This window comes from Varanus komodoensis, unplaced genomic scaffold, assembly GCF_004798865.1.
Source record: "Varanus komodoensis strain SLA01 unplaced genomic scaffold, ASM479886v1 scaffold3, whole genome shotgun sequence".
Lineage (NCBI taxonomy): Eukaryota > Metazoa > Chordata > Lepidosauria > Squamata > Varanidae > Varanus > Varanus komodoensis.
This window is the reverse complement of record NW_025335761.1, coordinates 1,036,025-1,059,911: the sequence shown is the minus strand read 5'-3', so window position 1 is coordinate 1,059,911 and position 23,887 is coordinate 1,036,025. Positions and strand designations below refer to the sequence as shown.

General features: G+C 42.8%; 1 protein-coding gene across 4 annotated transcripts in view; it reads right to left on the bottom strand.

Annotated features, from left to right (window-relative positions):
* Positions 1 to 5,949: 5,949 nt before the first annotated feature.
* NADSYN1 (NAD synthetase 1) overlaps positions 5,950 to 23,887 on the bottom strand; it is a 32,038-nt gene continuing 14,100 nt past the window's right edge. For 3 of the 4 annotated variants that reach the window (XM_044436637.1, XM_044436640.1, XM_044436639.1), the window contains 9 exons: positions 22,914 to 23,016; positions 19,648 to 19,816; positions 18,433 to 18,568; positions 17,884 to 17,990; positions 16,272 to 16,403; positions 14,892 to 14,961; positions 13,659 to 13,787; positions 12,207 to 12,383; positions 5,950 to 8,210 (listed from right to left, as the gene is read on the bottom strand). In XM_044436637.1, the coding sequence (XP_044292572.1) occupies positions 8,157 to 8,210; positions 12,207 to 12,383; positions 13,659 to 13,787; positions 14,892 to 14,961; positions 16,272 to 16,403; positions 17,884 to 17,990; positions 18,433 to 18,568; positions 19,648 to 19,816; positions 22,914 to 23,016 (1,077 nt within the window). In that variant the 3' untranslated portion in view covers positions 5,950 to 8,156. Of the gene's footprint in view, positions 8,211 to 12,206; positions 12,384 to 13,658; positions 13,788 to 14,891; positions 14,962 to 16,271; positions 16,404 to 17,883; positions 17,991 to 18,432; positions 18,569 to 19,647; positions 19,817 to 22,913; positions 23,017 to 23,887 lie in introns of those variants that run through there. The other variant, XM_044436638.1, reaches the window with a different exon arrangement.

Genomic DNA, 23,887 nt, shown 5'->3' with positions numbered 1-23,887 from the left:
CAGGAAGCACTTCCTGACAGTCAGGAAGTGCTTCCTGGCATCCAAATGGAACCTTGGCTCCCTGAGCTTTGCTCCACTGGAGCATGTCCTGCCTTCCTCTGCAGGGGAGAACAGGTCTGTACCCATCTCCATGTAACATCCCCTCACATACCTGTATGTCGCCAACATATCCCCTCTGAGTCTCCTCTTCTCCAGGCTGAAGAGACCCAGTTCCCTCAGTCTCGCCTCATACAGCATCCCCTGCAAACCGGCCACCAACCTTGTGGCCTTACGCTGCACTGACTCCAACCTGGCTATATCCTTTCTGTAATGAGGGGCCCAAAACTGAACACAATACTCCAGTTGCGGGCACATCAGAGTCATGTAGAGTGGTAGTAATACCTCTCTTGATCTAGAAGCCACACTTCTGGCTATGCAACCAAGGGTGGCGTTCGCCCTCTTGACCACCGCATTACACTGCTGACTCATGTTTAGCCTGCAGTCAACCAGTACCCCGAGGTCCCTTTCACAAGTGCTGTTCTCCAGCCACTTGTCACCTAACCTGTACTTATGACAGCTATTCGTATGCCCCAAGTGCAAGACCTTGCACTTATCCATATTGAACGCCATCCTGTTGTCTCCTGCCCACTTCCACAGTCTGTCCAGATCCTTTTGGATCTGGAGTACCTGCTCCTCAGTTGTGGCCACTGCTTCAGTTTTAGTGTCATCTGCGAATTTGATCAGCAGACTGTTCACCCCTTCTTCCATGTCGTTAATGAAAAGATTAAACAGGATCGGCCCCAGGACAGAGCCCTGGGGGACCCCGCTTGTCACTGGCTGCCATCTCGATTATTCCCTGCTAATGGATACCTTCTGCTTTCAGTCAGTCAACCATGCCCTAATCCACCGGACAGTGCTTTGGTGTATCCCAAAACTGCTCAGTTTCTCCACCAGGATATCATGGGGCACTTTGTCAAAGGCCTTGCTGAAATTCAGGTATACCACATCCACTGCATCCCCTCCATCTAGCCATCTCAAAACTTTGTCACAGAATTCCACAAGGTTTGTCTGGCAGGACCTGTTTTTGCAGAAGCCGTGTTGTGCGGCTGTCAGCCTCCCTTCCCTATCTAGCATCACTAGATCTCTCTCTATTATGAGCCTTTCCATTGTTTTTCCTACAAAGGACTTAAGGCTAGCCGGTCTATAATTCCCCATGTTCTTTTTACTACCCTTTCTGAAAATTGGGACCACTGATGCCACCCTCCAGTCCTCTGGAACTTCACCCGTTCTCCATGAGATCTCAAAAATGGAGGCCAGCGGGCGTGAGAGAACCCCTGCCAACTCGCTAAGTACTCTTGGGTGTAACCTGTCAGGGCCTGGTGCCTTTGTAATGTCCAATGCCCTGAGGAGCCCCTCGACTTCAAGGGGGGGTGACTCTAATCTGTGCCCCTAAGTCCCCAACCTCATCTAATCTCCTATGCGGATCTCCCCCATCCTGCTTTGGGGGGAACACAGAGGCAAAATAGTCATTTAGCATCTGTGCCTGTTCCCTCATATCAGTCACTGGATCTCCTTCCTTATTTAGTGGTCCCACCACTTGTCTCCCCTTCCTCTTCCTATTTACATGCTGAAAGAAGCCCTTTTTGTTGCTCTTGATATGCTTGGCACAAGGCCCTGTGGTTTTTACTGCAACAGACTACGCCTCACACGCACACACACACATGTGCACACAATCAACTGCTCACTCCCACACTGAAGTCAAGACACAAAGAAAACAGTACTGAGCAGCTGAGGTACTTGGGGAAGAGATGGTTAGAGAATGGTTTGTGTCTCAGAACACAGCGGTCAGTGGGCAGGGCTAATATTGCTGGCTAATCAGCTAACTCCTTTGAAAAATAGAATTAGTTGTTAAAAATGAGTTGTCCACCAGGCTCCTAAAGGCAAAACCAACAATCACATTCTGTTTTTTCTGATAATTTAGGCCACACAGAGAGAGAACATAATTGGCATGGTGAACCTTAGGGAAGCAGACAGGGAGATCTGAGCAGTGACCAATCAAAGTTGGAAAAAATCATATGAATCATAACTGTTTCAAAGTTAACAATTGTTAACACATAACAATTTTGTGTGCATACATGCTTATGAGACTGGTCATGGGAATTTCAGAGCTCCCTATCCTTTAAAATAGTGCTCCGTACATAAAAGAACATTTCAACACAACAGGGTTTTTTTTGAAACAAAGAAACTGTTCCATTTTTCCTAGTATTTCTGGTACCATCATCTCTTGAATGCTTTTGTCACATTTTAGTTAGTGATGGTATCAAAGAACCTGCACAAATAAATGTTCCTGCTTTGACATCCAGTCTTCAGACAGCTCTCAGTAACTGTAAGAGGAATGTGTAAAAAGCGGAAACTAAAGCCCTAACCAGGTATAAGGACGCCTATTAGAGAAGTTTCTTGCAGGTCCTCCATACTGCTGTACCTGGCTCTGGAAGCATATGGATAAACCCAGACAACAACAGGACTATAGAACTGCAGAGTTATATGTTTTGTGAGATTGATGGCCAGCTTAAATATTAGACATTCTGCCTAGTTGCAGCTAGAATTGCTTCGCTATGGCAAAGGCCCACTTTGCTAGCCTTGTTTTTAAAACTCTCTTACACTGCTGCAGCATGCCCTTGCAAGCATCTGCAGTCACCAGTGGCATTGTCTGGGCATGCACATATTTGGCCAACACATGCGATAAGGGATTTTTTCAATTTTATGTTTCCTACTTTAAGAATCAAAATGGGGGATGTCTTTTAGGGCATGAGGCTGTTTGAGCATGGGAGAGACATTATCATATACAGAAGTTTATTAGAGGCTCTGTTGAATAAACCACAACTAGAATGGTCTTTTCCTGTCAAAGCACTAACATTTTTAAATAACCAGTGTTTGACTGGATTCATTATGAGTCTTTCTCCACTTGCATTCCAGTTGATGTTCCACTTGCTTCATTGCCCTCAATTTCAAGGTGTATCAAGGAGCTAATTTGGTTCTGCCAAGTGAGAGAGGACACTTAGGTGCAATCATGTCAACTGCCCAAGTCAATTCCATATTCAGAATTATAAGTGAAAGGGTTTCAACAGGGCTCCATTCATACCAACAGGAAAATCCCACAGAGGTGTTTAGGGTTTTAGATTTTATTAGTCTCTAGGTGCAGACCAGTCTAATGGGTTCTCCACTCTTGTGAAAGGGAAACCTACTGAAAGTCTAACCTCAACAGGTAAGTGACATGTCCATGACAAGGTAGTTGCTAAATCAACACCACTGGGGCTTACCTTCTTTCTGCCCAACTGAGAAAAACAAATCCAGACCAGAGCATGTGCTGGCCAATGTCATGTTGGGACAGCTGTTTGCTTGTCATGCGAGCATGAATTCCTCAGCTTCACCATATTGGTTAATTCTGGAATAGATGTTGAAGTCCTGCAAAACAAGCATTTTGGGAATCCTCGATACCAAATTCAAAATTATCTCTAGCAGCCTAGACAGGGAGACTGGTGGGTAGCAGGGTATTAGGTACACCAGCAAAATCCCTAAACTGTCCTAGGTTCACAAGACCAGATGCAAACACTCAAAATTAGCAGTAAAGCAGAGCAGGAGGCCTGGGAATAAAGATGGAATCCCTACAGGCCATGGCAGTCCTCCTTCCTTAACCTTCAGGTCTGTGCTGATCTAGTATCAGATGCCAAGGTGGACTCAGGTGGGTGAAACTAACTTCCTCCTCTTCACCCACTCAGCTCTCAGTTATACAAGTTAGGTTCGTTCCTTCATCCAGAATTAAATCATGGATGAGGGAGATTAAGATTGTGAACTGGCCTAACATGTAGCAGTAGTACCACAAGACCCAAAGGCAGGCTGGTAAAACAAGAGATTACCTGGCTGGGCAGGAAATCAGAATAGGGAACAAGCATAAGATGCCTGATATTTTCCTCACTGGATATATTAACTAACACTCCACCCCTTTCCTCCTGCTGCCTATAACCATCCTGATAGAGGAATACTTACCACTCTCTTGATTATCCACCAGCATCTTCCAGCACATACTGAAACCCACTACAATCACCCCAGCCAAACTGTCCCTACTAAAATTTCAAAACACCCCATACTAAAGGCCTTCTGCCCAGATGTCGCTGTGGTGGAGATGGGCTCCATGACTGGCTACATACACACGCCATAGGTGGAATAATGTCGGCTTCAGTGTAGAATTAGTAACACAGCCCAGATGGTACTCACATGCTTCAAATACCTTTAGTTGACACAGGTGTTGTGTTATCAAAGTCCTCTGCTATTGAAGGGGAGGTTGCATCACTCTGCCTGGCCTCTCTGCCTGGTCTGTCTAAACATACATAGAACTGTAGCCTTAAACACTTAATGAGAAGTAGCTCTAAATGCTTGAAGAATCCGTTCTGCAGTCTCCTCTTGCTCTGTGATGCTTCTGCAAACTATTCAGAGAACTAGAGATGCTGGGACTATGGCAATAGGTACCATGTTGTTTGGCTGATACTACTAACAACAAGGAACCATACACAGAGCTGCTAGGCAATGGTTTGTGTTTTCATACCATGGAAATCTTATGAAATTACCCTAAGGCTAGAATTCTAAACATATTTACTAGGGAGTAAACTTCATTGAAAGCAATGGGACTTTTCCCCAAGTAGCCATGTATAGGATTGTGCAGTTAGACACCATTATGGGACAATTTGTATAATCAGCAGAATCAAAGCTGCAGGTGTCAAGCCTGCACCTTTGAATGTTCCTCCACAAAGAAGTAAAAATTGAATGCCTGTACATGTAAAACTAGCACAATAGTGTGGACATCTCTGAAATGTGCTCCCCAGAGAGGTCTGCCTGGCGCCGTCATCATATGTTTTTTGGCACCAGGTTAAGACCTTTTTATTCAATCAATATTTTAGTATGTTTTAATATCAAATTTTATTATTATATTTTATTAATTTGCAGCCAGAGTGGATTGTCAATTTATGCTGTTAGCCATCCAGAGACGTTAGTAATTGGACAGCATACAAATTTTATAAATGGATGGATGGATGGATGTTCTGAGCACAGTCCACTGTCACAGGTCCTGCTTGCATGCTGACCCTGACCCTTCCCTCCAGTGCCCTCACAAATTCTGGCCTAGAAGGTCCCTCAACCTTTCAGAGCAGATTTTGAGGACACATGGGGAACTTCCTATTTTCAGTGAGATGCACTAAATGAATTTAACCCTCAGTGAGTGGCATGGTTTGTTCTTTGTTTGTTCGCTCGTTGTCAGGGGAATTCAGATATGCAGTGCTGGATCTTCATCTTACAGTACAAGAAAAGCTTAGCCACTGGATTTTGTCAGTCTGGAGACATAAAAAGGGTCCCCATAACTGACTTCTGCCCAAGTGCCAACTGTGGGAGGCACAACCAGGTCAGGCAATGAGAATGAACAGCCAAGGGACCCATGAAGGTGTATCTCATTGGGTTCAAGTACCCTGCTGGTGGCCGGGGTGGGGAAGGGGAGCCCCTGGGGTCCAGACTAAGCCACCAGCTGGCTCACTATAGGGTACAGATTTGCAATTACTGCTTAGAAATCAGCAGAGATAGGCACAAATGTCATAGTTAAATGTATCCCTACCCTATCACATCATGGGAGGCAAGATGGCAGCTATCCAGAGTAACATTAAAAAATATAATTACAAACAAGCCACAAAGCTTAAAGTTGAACTAAATTATTCGATACCACATAGCAAATAACTTCCTATGCCAAAAACAGAACCCAAAAGTCCCTGTTTAGACAAATCTGACGTCAACAGGGTTATATCCATGTTTAAAATTAATCACCACTACCATGCTTAATCAAGTCCTCAATTTGCTGTCCAAGCCACCAGACCAGGGTAGTTAAACCTATATAAATAACAAAAAAATGAAAAATAAAAACAGAGCCAATTAGAGTCATTAAAATGTGAATTTATTGCAGAATAAAATTTAACAAAATCATTTTTCATGTCGACATGTGCTAGTAGCTGTAAAATGTTATTATTTCAGTTCAACCAGTTAAAAGAGAGAAATCATATGCAGACTGTTCATTAGAGGAGCAAATATTTTCCCGAACTGAGGCTGAGTTGCTATGACTGGTGTTGGTCATATTAATTATTTCCATATATTCCAACAGCTTCCAAGTATTGAAAATTTTATGTTTCATCCAAAACCTCAGACACATCTACTACTCATGTTCTAAAAGTTACCACCACCCAGCCAGAGCACTGCAATAAATCCATGTAATTTGGGCTGCAATCCTATACCCACTTACTGTGGAGTAAGCCCCACTGATTTAAATGGGAATGATTTCTGATTAAGGGTATATGATCGTACTGTTAGATGGCCAGATTGGGCAGGTGTTCAGCCTGTAAACACAAGAGTTAAATGCATGGTGGAACTGAGGGTGCACATGGAAGCCCCACCCCTGCACAACATCCCAAAGCATCCAAACCCTTGTAAGTCTTGACTTGTTGATCACAAAGGTCTACAGAGTGGCTGTAAAAGTGTTCAGCTCAATGCCCTAGTAAGACTTGGGCTGCACTGCAGGGCCAAATCCACCCCTCATTCCCCAAATGTCAATCCAGAGAGCAGTGGGTGATGGGAAAGTGGCAAACACACCCTGTATCAGCATGTGGGCCAGCCACCGGGACTGATACTACTTCACAGCAGTGCTGTCCTTACTTCGAAACATTTTAGAGCTAGTGGGCAGCCTACAGGGCACATGCAGTCACAGATTTTATTATTTTTACTTTAAATATATATTATCTTCTCATTCAACAGCTTCTGTTCCCAAATAAATGTGTTTAACATCTGTTTAGGAAAAGTAAACTCCAATAGTCACAATAGTGCTATGATCTAAGTGAATTTAAAATGCAAAACTACACATGTTCAGAGTATTATTCTTTTTTTCTAAGGACTGCAAGGCAAGTTTTTGATTTTTTGCTGCAAAACCAGTTGTGAAGCATGGGGTGGTGAGGAACTAAGGAAAAAACATGACCATCTAAAGGGAGCCCAGCATAAAACCATCAAGTCCAGGGCTTAAAATTACTAGATTGCATCACTGGCTGAACACATGACACTTAGAAAATTCCCAAGTAGCACATTCATCCAAGGACACTTAGAACCCCCGAAGACCATCCCACTAAGCACACAGAGGTCTTTAAAGTTGCTCAAGCATTGGGGGTGGGGGGGTATATCACTTACATGCATTCCTGCCCTCCCTTAATTCCCACATGTGCAGGCTGAGCACCTGGAAAGGACAATCCAGATTTTTTGAGTAGTTGACCAACATGTTGCCTAATTCAAATCTATATATACAAAATGAAATTTAGGCAATCTAGTCCATTGTGTCTGCCTGTAATGCTCTGAACTTGGACGACAAAAGGCATCTTATGGAGGAGGGCAGATGTACTTCAGAGGCAAAGGTCGCTTCTGTGCTTGTCCTGCCCTGCCAAATACTTATGGCCGGTTTCTCCTAGCCCCGCAGCGTAAGGAGGGGAGGCTACAGCACTGCCGGGATACTATGTATGCTGGCAGTGCTTCTGCTTTCCTCTTCCTGCTCCCTGGAACACCCCAGAATGCAGTCTCTAAGGTTGCTTTTGCAACTTTGGAGCTGCACTAAGGGTGCTCTGACTTGCTTCAGAGCAAATTTCTGAGGTTGGAGCTGGGACTCCAAAGCCTCCTATGAACACACAGATATCATCTAATAGCCATAGGATTGCTCCTACTAGGATGAGATTAGAATCGGTAATTAGACATAATTTCAGGAACTTACTAATCATACTATAGATTCAGATAAGCTTTAGAATGCAGTTTCTAATATTATTTTCACAGGAAAATGTTGGATGAACCTTAACAGGAAGAGTAATTTTGAAGAAAACCCTCCATGTACATATTCAGTGAAATTCTGAATGTTCTGCATATATTTTGTATTTTCTCTTTAAAGATTTTTTTTATTTTCAAGTTGGATATATTATGTTTTAAAATCAGTTTTTTATTCTGAAAAACACCAAGATAAACCTTCCAGATCTCTTCGGATCTTCATAATGAGTTGCTGGATGCTTATACCAAACACTACGTATCTGCAACATCCACAGCAAAAAGATGGAAAAGAGTCAAGCTACATCACCAGGGTTTGGGTTCACTTCCTTAGATTCGAGTTTAGAAACCTGTAAATCAGAGATTTTATCAGTCACTTACCCTTTGATCAAAATTAAGAGTCCAGACAATGCCAGGACAGAGAGCCAAACTACACATTACCCACAAATGTTTGTAACAACCCGTTTTATTTCAAGCAAAGGTAGCTTTGGGAGAAGGTGATTGGCAACAAAGATGCAGTAAGCAAGCACACACACTCAGTCTCTTCTCTGTTCCACGTTGCACCCTCTAAAGGGACTTTGCCTTGGGAGTGGGGTGGGGGCAGGAAACCACTAGGGGTTTTATAACCCATATTTCCATGTCATGTTTCATTTAATACATTTCTACAGTACACAACAGCTGACGCTCTCTGGGCAGTTTGCAAAAATTAAAAACCAAGCAACAAACAAACACTATTTATAGAAGCTATTTACATATACATATATACAGAGATATAACACATGCATACGGGTAACTAAGCAATTTTAAACAATCAAGAATAAGAAAATTATTAAAAACCCATCATATGCTGCCCAATGTACTTAGGCTTTTATAGGTGGTGTGTTAACATGTCGGGCTACAGCTGAGGCCTCCTAGCACATAATGAAAAGTTAATTCCCAATGCTAGAAATATATGGATAATAAACCACCACATTATGTAAGTCAAAATAATCACCAGGATAATTAAATGTTAACACTAAACCATGGTTTGCCACTATGTTCACAAATCCTGTACTTGTGTACTGCTTTCTCCCTCACCCTTCTCTCTCTACCCCACCCCCACTTGAATCCTCTAATTTAGTGGCAAAATCATAGAATTGTAGAGCTGGAAGGGCCATGAAGGCCATCGGGTCCAACCCACTGCTGCTGCAGGGCACCACGTTACACCCTCCCGCTCAGATGGCATTACATCAAAACCAGGCAAACTGTACTTTGTCCAAATCTTCCTTTTAAGCCACAGTTTTCCTGCATGCACAAGCAAATGCTTTCATGTATTTATGAACAAAGGTAGAAGAATGAGCAGCCCATGTGCCAAGAATAGTGCAGAAGCCCAATGAGACAAGGAGGGATAACTGTCCTTCAGCACTGCAGACAGAAAACTCTTGGTCTGTCAACAGCTGAATCCCTATGCCTACAGCTGTCATGAGCTGGTCCCATCCCTCTTTTCCTTCCCTGTTCCAAACTAAAGTTGAACCCTTTGAAGTGCAATTCTTTTCTTGAAGCTTAACAGATGGCAGAACAGTATAAATTCTAAATCGCCTGCTACTGAAGTTGAAGAAGCATCTTCCCATGTAAAGTGTTGAACCCAAACTGAATCTTCCCCTCTGTCTCTTCCTTTCAGTAAAGTTTCTAGCGCCACCCTGAGGGTGGCGGTTGCTCCTTTTATTTTTATTTTATTTTTTGATTTATATCCTGCCTTTTTCCTACAAAGGGCTCAAGGCAGCTTACATCTCCTCCTCCATCTTATCCCCAAAACAACAGCCCTGTGAGGTAGGTTGGGCTGAGAGTCTGTGACTGGCCCAAAGTCACCCAGTTGGCTCCATGGCTGAGCAGGGACTAGAACCCAGGTTATCTGAGTCCCAGTCCCATGCTCTTAACCACTACACCAGAGTGGCTCCTTGGGGGCTAGATGGCAAGAACACTTGGGACCTTGTACTTGGGCACCAGTCTCCCATTGGTGACTGACTGGGCCAAGGCATCTTGTCGCATCTGCTCCCCCATCACTACATCCAGTCACAACAAATCCCATAGTTTAATGATGCACTATGTGATGGACTTTCTTTTATCTGTCAGAATCTCCCACCAAACAGCTTCATGTCTCCCTATCTACTGTCTGCACGACACACACATTTCTGTACACCTCTATCACATCTGCCTTACTCACTTTCTTCTAAGCGAAACAACCTTGCAGCCTTCCTCTAGCCCTTTGATCATTTCAGATGCCCATTTCTGAATGCCTTCCTACTGTACAGTGTCCCTTTTTGGGTGCAATGGCCAGAACAGTACACTGCATCATAACATGGCTCTGTGAGGCAGAGCACAGAGCTGCTCATCCAGCGACCGTGGGTGCAGCCTAGCATCAATCTGGCACATCTGGTGAGTTAGCACACCTGCTGTTTCCCTCCCCCTCCCCCACAAGGGTGCGCAGGTGGGGCTGGCTGCCAGGGTGGTGACCGCTCACTCCCACAACATTCATACAACATTGCATTAAAACCCACAGCAACAGTTAGGATACCACTCTGTGTCTGCACTGGTTGTGGTTAGCGTGACTTTAAAATTAAGCCAGCAGAGAAGACAGGCAGGGAATTGGTGTGGGAATTAATAACGAAGCATTAGGAACTGCACAGCTCCACAAAGCAAATGATGCCACCTTCCCTTCAGCTGCACAAACCATGGGCTTTGTATATGTATGTATGTGGCATGGGCCTATGCACGGCGCACGTGAGCTAGAGGCACCCAGCTGGCTGCAAGGAACCATTCTGAATTGACAGGAACTAGGACTGCCCTCTCCCCTGAAGCTAAGAAGTGGGGCATGGAAACGTGGTGCAGGCCAGCTTCCCCACAAGGCTGCAAGTTCTGACCATACTGCATATGGGCATCTGGCAAAGTCTAATGACTGAACCAATATGCTGGGTAATTAGATATGAACGCTCTGATTAATCTTGCCCATAAATTCTTACAGGCACAGAACAATTTTAAAAATATGACCCTGCAATAATAGCCAAACGAGCTCTCATTGAAGCCAGTTAGCATTTTTTTCTTTTTTGCTTTTGACTTCATTGAGGCTGGGTCAGGTCTACTTGTGGAAAAAATGATGGAAAAACAATACAAGACTTAAACAAAAAAAAGGTAAAGAACACATGGCATCTTTTATCTTGAGTTTCCAGGAAGTCAGATACTATTACAGCATGTCTGGCATTTCAGGGAGGTGGGAATTAGCGTTTTATTGCATGCATAAACATATTATTAAAGGCAACCAAGGTGTAAAATCTTTGGCAGGGAAAATGTGGAGGTATTAACATTCCTCTGTCCAGCAAAAGAAAATATATTAAAATAATGTTACGGCTGTGACTGAGGACCACTAGCAAGTCATAATTATTATGGCTGCTTGATCTTTTCCATACCTTTAGTCCCCAGTCATAGTACAGAATCATATCCAGCTCTGAAACTCTATGAACCTCAAGGCTAAAGTGTGATGCAAAGCAGGACTTCAACTGTGCTCCAATTAACCTTCCTTTGGGCAAGAAAAAATCAGTTTAAACTTCCCAAAGGGAAAAGAATAAAACATTTTTAAAAATGGTGCCTTGGCTAGTTTAGCTTGTATTTGTCCAAGTGTAAGAAAAGGCTTTGCAAGAGAAAAAAGGCTGCATGGCCCTGAATGCCCAACAGCATTCATGAAGGTCTATTCAGGAGAGAACACAAGCTTTGGAAGACAAGGTTTTGTCCACTGTCACTGGGCACGCGTACAAGTGGAGGTCACACAGTGCCATCCATGTTGTCCTGACTGTAAGGGGACTGATGAATGCTCAGAAGCATTCTTGCCTTTCTAGGCCACACACACACACACACACACACACACACACACACAAAACTGCGCTAGGAAACAGATGACTGGTCCCTTAGAAAGAGGATTTGGACATCCATAGATAATGGATCAGAAACCTGTCTGGAAGCTAGATAGTTTTGAGCACAAAATAGGCTCAAGTATTGTTCTCATAGGAAGCTCAGATTCAAATTACAGGTTGACGATGAAGTTTGAGGACTGGCTTGGGTGACTTTCCATCAGTACGATGCACCTCAAGTCAAAGGGCCTATAAAAATGCAGCAGACATTAAAATGAGCTGAAGACCTACTAGGGCCTCCTTAACATTTAGCAACTGTAGAAATAGACATATGGATACAAAAGTGCTTTATACTTATTATTGTATGTCCATTGGAGTTTTATATTACTAACCACACTTCTCTGAATGTATTCAAATATCACAACATTTATGGCACTAAAACAGTAAAAATAGGTTCATACTTACCTGTTCATCTATACACCTGAACTGCCAGGACCAGGCAGTATTATAAAGAAAAGGCCTCAGATCAAATCGGTTGTCATCAGGACTGTAGTTTTCAGCATGATAGGATGGGGTTAGGGTAGTCATTTTATGTCGATTGACAGAATACATTCGAAAGAAATGTTTAACCTTTGACGCCACCTGGTGTACAAAGCACAATATTTCAGGGTCCAAAAAACCTAGACTTATTCAAACCTTAATCAGAATTCTAGATGCAAAAAGAGGGCACTGTAGTTCTACATACCTGGGTAGATATAATTGTTCGCGCATATCTATTATACTTAGATTTGAGAATACATTCAAAGTTTCAGATTGTATAACACACAAACTGCCTGCCACTTACAGGCAATTCAGACTTTCAAGGGCTGCAATCCTGCAACAGCTGCTGAATTGTTACAGACTGGAGCTGTGCCCAACCTTACTCGACTACAGACAGTGTTATCAAACCAGTTGTCATCAAGTCTACAGTTTACAGCACTGTAGGATGGACAAGGGACAGGATGGACAACCAGTGTGCAACGCACCTGCTTCTCTTCTGGAAAAGCATTTGTATGAAACAGAAAGTGTTCCTGAATACAGCCACAGCTAGCAAGCAGATATGGGCCTTCATAACTGAAAAATAACCATCAGGAATCTACAACTGTCATTCAATTTAGACTTCAGTACTAAACAAGGTTCATACTAACTCTAGTTTATAATCTGATTTGAACTTCCAAAAACATATAGACTGTTTGTTTATTCTGTCTACTCACAACTCTTGCTTATATGGCCTTTGGAGAATGAATTGTGACTAAGAACGATGGTTGGGTAAATTCAGATCTCATAGCCCAGCTAGCCCAAACCTTGATTTGAACACTATCTTTAAACCATGGTTAACAAAAAAATGGGCAAATAGTTCCATCAGAGCACTTGGTGCATCTTAGCAGATTTCTTAAAGGACCGAATGAAGAGAGATGGCTTTGTTGAAACTTTGTTTCACTTTGTGTTTGTAAGTAGAGGCACCCTGTACATGTTTCCACAGAAACCCCAAACTTTTTTTGGAGGGACTTAGTTCACTGAATTTTTTGGTCCTACAGATTTACTTATTATGTTGTATTTTAAGTTATATCAGTCCTTAGGCATACCACAACATTAACCATTTTTAATTTTAATTTTCTGGTTGTTGCAAGATGATGGCTGCGTTATAATCAATCTGGGGCTAATGCACTAATATATTTCCTGCTCTCCTCAGTTTTGTTGTAATGTCCCTCTCACACCTGTTGCTTGTTTCGTCTTCCCACCTCATGCCACACATAGCACCTAATGTCATCCCACTTAACTATCCAGCATCCCAATCCACAAACCTTGTTCCCCAACTATACAGAGATAGAGGTTTAGTACAGGTGTGTCTGTGTGAGTGTTGAGACTGATTTTCACCTCTCTTGGGGTGCAGATCTCTTTCCACATTGTGATCAGCTTACAGAACATGTTGTAAGGTCCAGCCTTAGCTATTTTCCTTAGTTTGCCATAGACAGAGAGTTCACCATACGTCATTCCCATGTCTGCCTAGAAACACAGACACATATGAAAACAGAAGAACTGAAGTAAGAAAGACCAGGAATCCATAAAAATCCATCTTATGTGGAATTAGACTCATTGTCTACCAATACCATCAAAGCTCTCTACAAGCTCAAATAGAGCTCCTCTCACCGTATGCCACAGCTTAGGGTGGCAGTCACATAATGCAGGCTGAGACACTAGTTTTTGAAAACTCAATACATGTACATTGGTAGAGAACCAACATAGCCCACTAATTCCTTGCAAGTAAATAGAAAACACGCTAGCACAACCCAGAAGGGAGAGAGGAAGGTTCTAATCCAGCCTGCTCTCTATTGTTCATGTCCCTCACACCTGCAGGGATTTCTTAAAGCAGAGCACAGCATTAAAAACTTGACCACCACCCCTGCCCTTGCAGTTTGAAATGGTGTAACGTACTCTACTATGCGTGGACTGGCATCAGGTCCTTAATTAGAAATGCCAGGGATTAAACCTAGAATATTCTGAATATGTGCTTAACATGTGCTTACCGACAGAGAAACAAACCCTCCCTAAAATGTGTGGCAGTAATACAGAAAATCAATTCATCCCGGCAGCTGTCAGGAAGAAGGGTGGCTTAGAATTTTTTTAAAAGAGGTAAAATTGAACGATCCAATTAGCTTGAAAGAAGCTTTACTTTGAATTAAACTGACTGAAAACAATTAGCTGCGGAACACATTCCAGGAATGTACTGGGATGAGCGAACATCCTGCTCCCTAGAAATGGGTGGCGCTTCTATTGGCGAAGTCCCCAAAGGCTTCCACAATGTTGTAGCCCACACCAGGCTTGAGCAAAAGTCTTCCCTGCTGAAGTAAGAACACTGTGACCCTGTGCTGTGCAGAAGCCTCCCAGCTCACAGCCTTTAATGCTGGAGGAGACTTGTGGGTTTGTGGCAGGAAAATATGGGGGAAAGACATGAAATCTGAACATTTGACTTGATTATGCGGCACAGGTCACAAAACCAAGCTAATACATTAAAGTCATCTTTGTTTAGATAAAGAAAACAAGAACCCAGAACATGTTAACAGCTATGGATTAGGTTTACAAGAGGGGCTTGTAGTCGCTGCTTTTTACCTCATCAGTTTGAGTGACCTGTCCTTTCTTCAGGGGCTCCAGCTCGGCTGTTGGGGGGGCTGACAGAATACTGTGCAAGCAAAATAAATCCAGCCAATCAGATTAGTGTCTTGGGTTGCTCCAGCAAGCAAGTGCTTCCTGCTAAAGGCAAAACACACTGCCACCAGGGTTCAAGGTATCTCTCTTCCCCTGGCACAATTAACTGAAATAGATGATTGAGAGGTACACAGCTGTGCATATGCAGCAACATTATTATTATCAGGCACTGTCTGTTTCAGAGCCTCACATGTGTGAATTTTTTTTAAAAAGCTGTTAATCATTATCTTGCCCCTCCAATGTCCCAGGCTAATGCACGTGAACACCTCCCAGATTTCAATGAATGCCAAGAACAAAACCCATACACATGCATTCATACCAAAACAATTAGCCTGAGCCTCAACAACCAATGTAGTAACCAAGGTTTACTTCAAATTGATAAAACCAACCCCCCTCCCAATTTAAGTGTACCTCCCACTCTTATCCACATCATGTAGCATTTTACTTATTTATTTGATTTATATTTCACCTTTTTCGTTTTAAAAAATTCAAAGCAGCTTAGATCATTCTCCTCCTCCAGTTCTTGATCTTATCCCCAGAACAACAATCCTGTGAGGCTGGTCTGAGAGTCTGTGACTGGCCCAGAGTCGCCCAGAGTCACTCAGCTCCATGGCTGAGCAGGGACTAGAACCCAAATTGCCTGAGTCCCAGCCCTGCTCTTAACCCAGCACCACACTGGCTCTCACAATTTCCACTCAGCTGCAATCCTCTGAAAGATTTCTAGTGATATACAAAATTGCCCATGCCAAAGCAACTGATCTCAGGAAGCTATGTCAGATAAGATTGGGTTTTTAAATTAACTTATACCATTTGTTGTCTTAGCGATCAGGACTGGAGTATGCTGTCTGAAGTCCTAATTAGGGCCAGAATTGCATAATCCTCCAGGCATTCTGAACCCTGAACCAAACAGGGCAAACACATGAGGAGCCAGAGCACTCCTCTGCCCCCTCTACTGTGTCGCATTTGTTGCTTTCCCCTCCTGAAGGGCTTCTTCCTACCCATGAAGGCTCTCCATACATGCCAGTATGTTAGGAAACCATGGTTGTGGCTCCTGTAGAGAGCCTCCACAGACACCAGAAGCTCTCTTCTTAAGACAGGCACTGTCTACTTGTGATGGCAAAGGGGCATTGCTGAAGTGCTCCATCCCTTCATGCATTGCTCTAGTCTGGCTCATAATGTTTGCATAAGGCTAATGCAGCAAGCACAGCAGAGGAAGTGTCAAGATTCCAGCACAGTTTATAGTGGAATATATAGGCTGGGCCTATGTATCATTTCACCTCTTACCTTTTGAGTGATGTCAGGTGAAAAGTCTCAATGCAATACTGCATAAAGCTTCTCAGGTCTGTTTTGTTAATTCCCCCAATAGGATTGATGTCACCACTTGAACAGTCATACTTTGTGAAGTATCCTTGAAGGCTAAGGAAGAGAGCATAAATATTTTGACTTGGCACTCAGTCTGGTAACAAGAGTGATGGAATAAGCTGCCGTGCAATTGTCCAACAGTAGGGGCATTTTGAATGCTTTGGAAATAAAGTCTACATATCAATGCAAGAACAGTCAGCATTCATGCTAAGTGCTGATTTCCAAGCAAATTTACTTATATAATCTGTATAAGATCAAGGCCCTTTGTAGTGATTCCTAAAGTGGGTGGTATTGCCCCCCGCCCCGGGACAGTGGAAAGACAAGGGGAGCGGGCGGTAATTGGTTTAAATTTGCAGTACAGCAATAAACTGAATACAAAGAAAGAGGAGTGGGGACATTAGTGCTGTTGCCCAAGAGGAGAGGGGGAAAACTGATCTAGGGAAAGCTTCTACTATCAACACGTTAAATTAGCTCCTTGTTGCAATAGGGTGCCCAGCCTTTGAAAATGCCATAGAAGGAAAATACATCAGAATAAAAACAGTAATTAAGGCACTTTTTCTTGCCCCTTTGAGCCATCTACCAGTTACAATCAGCCCTCAGCAATCAGATTTTGTGCTTCCACATTGCTGTAATGAGTAATCTCTACAGTTAAATAGATTATTTGGATGCAGTCCAGTGGCTGGTAGATGCTGTCTAGCCAACCACAAGAAAAGGCATGGAAAACCCTGCTGGAACCTTGGAAAAGCCCTCTGAGGCCACAGTGGAGACTGCATCTTTGCCTTCCTCCTCCACTTGCAGCGGGCAGAGCTTCTTCCATGACTCCTGAAACTTTGAGGATTAGAGATCCTATTCAGAGCAGGTGCTGGGAGGGAAGCAGAAGAGTGAGGAGGGGAGATGCACCACCATTCTGTTTAGAATCCAATCTCTTCTCCCCATAAGTAGAGGGAAAACAATTATATGGCCAAAAGCTGCCATCTAAATGATTTGAGGGGTAGTGAGTGTGAAGGCAATCCTAGCTTCTGTGTTCTTCCTGCCCTTCATTAGCCTCTGAGTTCAGGGAGTTACAGGCAGCCATGTTGGATGGTGCTCCTTACTGAACTGTCTCGTCCATTTGTCTATCATAGTTTATCAACCATTTTCAATCAGATGCATGGAGTACCCCAAGAAAGCAATTGGTGTGTACGTTACACTAGGATATTCATATCTCAGGCCATTTCATGCATGTGAATAAACCATTGTTTCTACATTGCATATGCAGTGCACTATTTAACCTCAATGAACAAAACCAGAATTTGAAACAAGAATACAAAAACAAAACCAACAGATTGGTGGCTAAAGTATACGACTAAAAGACTTTCTGAAGTACTACACAGGAACATCTAAGAATACTGGACAGTCGTCTTATCCGAAACTATAGACCACCTCAGTCCACGTTCAAACCAAAATCCATCAGCATGTTTGCTGCTGCCAGGTATCTGCGAAAGTGAATGCAGATTTTCATTCTCGGTGAAGAAGAGCTTGATCATGCACAAACCTTTCATCCACATTGGCTGTTCCAAGCACTAGCAGTCCGCCAGGCATTCCACGAGTCCATAGGGATAGCTGCGCAAACAGGTAGGCAAGCACCATTCTTACTCTGGCCTAGAAGGCAAATTTAGAAAACAGGTTTTAATCATGCAGAACTTCCTGAAGGTTAGGTCACCACAGAATTTTACATCAGTAATAGCAGTGAGTTTCTAGACAAATATGGTACAAAGGAGTAAGTGAAAATTTCTTTGATATAGTAACTGTGACAACAGGGGTAGATTCATTTAGAAGGCACTCTTCACCAAACAGCAGAAATGCCTTCTTTTAAGGATGGAGAGCAGCAGATTAATTTAGAGAAGGAAGAGAATTAAAGTTGCAACAAGATACATGATTTGGTAGCAGCCTTGAAAGGGAGAAATCTGAGCATAATATCCAATTCTGTTGCACACACATGGTGAGGCCAGCCACCCTAGGGAGCTTTTGGTAAATGAGTAATGTGTCCTACCAGAGAGAGAAATCAGAAAGGATAATAAAAACCAGCATTCTCTTACCGTACCTGAACATTCTGTAGGGCCAGGTTTTCCCTTCTGCTCCCTCCATGCACTTGATACTGGGGCTGCTTTCCCGTCACGGCACTGAAAATTGTCCAAATGGCCTTTACTGCACCATCTATGTTTACATTTATATGATAACTGGGAAAAGAAGCACATATTTAAGTCGGATGAAAAGTAATCTCTGCTCCACTTTGACCAATTCTGTCAGTTTATCTTAAATTAGTGTCCCACAAGGAATAAAGGCTTGGAGGCAGGTGTGACTGTTGTGAGTGTGAAAGAGAGCATGAATTAATAACTGTGAAAATATATGTGCTGCCCCCACCTGCTGCTGCTGTCTTATTCACATGCACAGTCCCCACCACATCTTCAGATATCAAGGAGGCCCCTAAATCTGAAAAATTTGCCCCCCTTACTGAAGAAAACAAAAACGGGATAGCTATCTCCATCATACCTCATCCATAAGTTTCCAGAGGCTAACCTGTACTGGACACAGTATGGAACTAGTTGAGGAGTGGGCAACTTATTTATTATTTGGCACTTTTATATATTGTCTTGTAGCCACATGGCTCTCTAGATAGTTTCTATAATAAAACATTGGGCTCTTCATACATTTGGTAAGGGAATTGTAGGCCAAACCATCTGGAAGGCCACAAGTTGCCCACCCCTTGATTAGATGGACCTTGGAATTCGAGCATTTTTTAAAAAAATGATATTCTAAAAAAGTTATATACTGCCCCTGTGTCACAAAACCACTTATTCTGTGACAAGAGCATAAGATGGTACACATGTTTGGTACACAGAGCCATGTCTTCAGAAGGGCTCATATCGGCGGCATGTGCAGGTGGGCGGCAAGCATGGGCGGGGGGGGCCGCAAGGTGCCGCGGGGGGGGCGGAGAAGTGGTGCATGCGGGCGGCGGCAGCTTGCTTGCTGGAGATGGGTAGGAAAAGTGGGGGGCATCCTACACATGGGAGCGTCTTGTGGATGGAAAAATACGGTAACTTTATTATCAAGTGAACAAACTTATTTATTTATTTATACATTTATTTCTCAGGTCCTACAACAATGCGATTGCCCAGATGCAGCAGAAGTAGGCTAGCATGCTCAAGGAGTCTTCTCTGTCTATCTAGCATCACTGTCTGTTACAACTAGACCATGATCAGCCTTGTGTGTTTTTGCTGCACTGTGTCTTTTAACCTAGCATTCATCCTTTATATACCTGCCTATTTCTTCAGCCAAAGATTTGGCTTTGTCGTATGTCTCCTGAGAAGAGTTTTCACTAGCCATGTAGCAAGTTGTTAAGATGCGTCCACAAAATTCTCTGGGCTCCTTTGGCATATAGACCTCATCATTTACTATCTGACGCACATCATTCAGGACAGTCTGATCTGAAAGCAGTGGGAACAGAGGGAAGAATGAATGATGAGCTGAATAAACACATTTTTATGTCCATCTCTGGAAGGACACAGAATTAATATCTCCTGTGTCATTTCACAAAGTTTACTTCTGTATTAGATGAACCTTGAACCAACTTCAGTTTAAAGCTTACTTTAAATTTAAGTGATAAAATTAAATTCACACATTAATATACACATATACATGTATTCCTTTTCTGGAAAATTATAAGAGAATATCTTATCTCAATTTAAAATTATACAGAGTCTGAACAAAAATGAAATGTAATTAAGTTTGTATGAAAGAGCGAGCAAGAGAGAATTCAGATAAACATGCTTCATTTTGGAAACAGCAGTTAGGTTTGTTGTGGGTTCTAACATACATGCAATCTAAACCAGAAACTGTTGTTTGTGAGGTAAATGTTTAATATGTTAAAGTGTTTTGTTTAGATAGAAGGACTAATGAATGACTGTATTCTTCTAGAGTCAGAAGAGAGATAACAATGTTTGCCCGGTATGTCAAAGGTGAGCATTTCTAAGTGCCCTTGATTTCAATGTAATAGTTGAACACCTATTTCAAAGTCTGCCACTGAAATCAATAAAACTAAAATGCTTAACCCTGGCTGGACTATATTCTTTTTCTATGCCATTACAAAGAGAATTTTCCTCAATTAAACCCTTCGCTCAGGACACCTTAGTTGTATCACATTGTTAACAGAGTGATGCTAGAGTCCTCTTGGGCATATTAGCCTGGAGCCAGCAAAGGACTTTGGGTAAGGCAACATTTTTAAAACAATTCACCTGAGACAATGTCTGCCTTCACACATGACAAGCTATGCCAGAAACCACATAGGCATGGCTTGTTGTTATGTATGAATACAGCATCCACGGAGAAGCATGGCATGTCTGGTTTCCATGAAACCATGAGGAGAAACAATGGCTTGTTTTAAGGTTCCAAGCTTCACCATGGCTCATTATTACATATGACCCTAGCTGTCAAGTTTCCACATGGTTTCTATGTTCCTGCCATTGAGTTTGATGGCCAGAGTGGCTGCAGCTGTTGCAGATGCTCCAGCCTGCATTTTTCACTGTCCCATTGTGCCTAGCAACTGCCGAGGCAGCTGCAGCCACACTCTGATTGGCTGTCTCCATGCTGCTTATCTTTCCAGCTGGCACATGGCTTTTTGACACAAAGCAGCAGCAACAGGACCTCAGCAGCAGCGAGACACTGAGGCATGACACCTCCACCAGCAGCGACTGCAAAGACAGCCCTGCCTGGCGCTCCTGCCTTGTCCTTCCCTTTGTTGGAGAGGTGCTTTGAAGTGGCACCCCATTTGCGCTGCTCCAGGAGCCAGCAATCTCCTCATGCAGAGGCTTTCCTGCATGTAAGGAGCACAAGAGACAGGCCTGAGACATCACAAACAGAGTGAGCAATCCAAGTAGCCCAAGTCTCCCACCCTCTGCCCCATTCGCACCTTGGCCCAACAATCCCCAGAACTTTCCATAAGCCCCACTGGTCATTGTCTATGTAGATTTTAAATTGCCCCCTGTAATAAGGTCATGATAATGACCTACATTTGTAACACGCATCACAAACTGAATGCTTGAAGAAAAGTTCTGGGTGTCTTAAAGCTCAAAAATGCTTGAGCTAGCTATATCAAATAAAAAGAATGTTCTCACTCTGCTTTTAGAGGTTTGAAATCTTAATGTAAATACTATTTCCAACTAAAAACATGCATTCTAAGCATAAGGCCTGATTCTGCAAGAGTGGCATTCAATTTATGTGGCAAATACTGGCTTTCATGAAAGCTTCTCAGGAGTTTCTCAGGGGACAAATGTGTATAATCTACTGTGGGTTATTTAACCTCCCATGAGCTACAGAACATGTTGGCAGCCACTGTGAATACACAATGTCAATTAGGAAGTTGTCATGTTGCCTGAACCTAGCCAGCGGGGTTTTTCAAGGGTTAAATAATCCTCACATAACTCCTCATTTGTTCTAAACCTTACATAACCCAACTGGCAGGGTTCACACAACATAAGGACCCCCAGCTGCAAGTTGCATATTCAAATCGTGCCCACCACATTCTTTACCATACTGTGGCTTAAATAACTCATGCTGAGCCCTGGGAGATCATGTGAACCAGGTCTATGAGAAAACCAATACTGGAGGACTAGCTTCTCTGGAAGACAGATTGTTTCCACTATTGATTATTCCCTGAAAAGGTGCAGGAGAATACTGAATATGTATTTTAAGGCTCAGTTCCTATGAAAAGATTACACACCACAACATGGCTGCCCAATATCCTAAAGTTAAAACAAGTGGGTTACCACAAGCGTAACATGTAGTATTCGACTATCCTCAACTAGGCCTTTGGGAGAGACCATAGCTTAATGTATGGTTCCCAGATTACAAACAAGTCCCATTCATGAGAAAATGGAAATTTGACTTTAATTTGAATTTGTATACAAGTCAGATAACACAGTCAGCCCTCCACATATGCAGGGGTTAGGGGCACAGGACCCCTGTGAAAGTAGAAAAAACACACTCTCTATCTCGCTCTCCCTCCCCCCAAATGCATCAGTGCCTCCTCTCTGTAGCAAGAAATGCCAGAGAGTTCCTTCTCTGGATGGGCAGGACGGAGAGCACGTTTTGGAGGCCTCCCTCTCCCCCCCTTTGCTTCCTCTCTATGGTGACGTGTTGGAGGCCTTCCCTCTCTCCTATTTTGCTTCCTCTCTATTGTGATGCTTTGCAGCCCACCTCTTTTCCCTTTCACTCCTCTCTCTCTATTGTGATGACAATTTTCAGTAATTAATAGGCTGTATGGCAGTACATTTGTAACTACAGGTTGTTCATAACTAGAACGTTCGCAACTGGGGGACTGCCTGCATTTATCTGTTTATGTATTAATTTCATTTTTATACCACCTAAGAGCCAAGGCTCTTTGGGCAGTTAACAAATGTAAAAAACAAAATTCAAAGCACATACACAAGCACATGTGGAACACAGGCACCCAGGTTTAGTCTTCCCCAAAAGCTTGAAAACCAACTCAAGTACAGTTAAGCTTTGATAATCTCCAGATGTACTTACTTCCATTCTGTACAGCATAGCAAACCTGACGACACATGGAGAACACAATGCAGGCTGCAGAAGAACTGTCCACCCCACCACTAAGTGGCAAGAGAAATCCTCCCTGATTGATGGGAACAACAAAAACACAAGGAAACATTGTTGGGAAGCACGCCTCTTTCACTTCAGAAATTAACCTTCAAAATCGTTCCCTTGCACCCCTCAATTACACAGGCAACTTCAAATCTGATTGTGTTTAATTTTGACTACAAATAGTGTCCCTTCACAGGTCATTCAGTTATTTTAAGACCTTTGCTCAGAATCGTGACAACATGCACGCTTCTTCACATGCCTTAAAAGAAAAAAAAAAAAAGCTTTGGACAATGCAGACTGATGCAACCCTGTGGGAAGTTGTGAATCTTTCATAGGCTAGTCTGGACAAATGGTCATTTGGCTCCTCCTTTCTCAGAATCACTTTGTGTAGTGAACATTACATGCAGTAATTTTGTAATAGTATGGAAGAGTTGGTACCTGAACATGCTCTTATTCCTCACTCTTTTTTCTTTCATATCATGTCCCTTGGACAAATATAAATCACCAGCACTGCTTTGGCAGAAAGGCGGGTGGTTCACAAATGTAACAAAATGAATGTGTACCAACTATTTGTAGCAAAGAATGCACAGTTATCCAGCTTTGACCTGCTTTTAAAACAATGCTCCGTTCTAATTTTTGCTATCATGGACACTGCAGATTTCCGTTTTCTCTCTAACTTTAGAGTATTAAGGTCAGTAGAATGCTATGAATGGAACCATATCAAACAGATTAAAGTAAGTAGAAAACATTTTCAAATAGAACAAAAAAAACTTTCTGTAAGTATCAGGTTTGTTACCAAAGTCAAAAAGAAGCACAATTCACTCCCAGTTATTAAGCCTCAGAAGCATTTCAGCCATTTATAATGGAGGAAAATAAACAGAGGCTGAGAAACCATATGATCA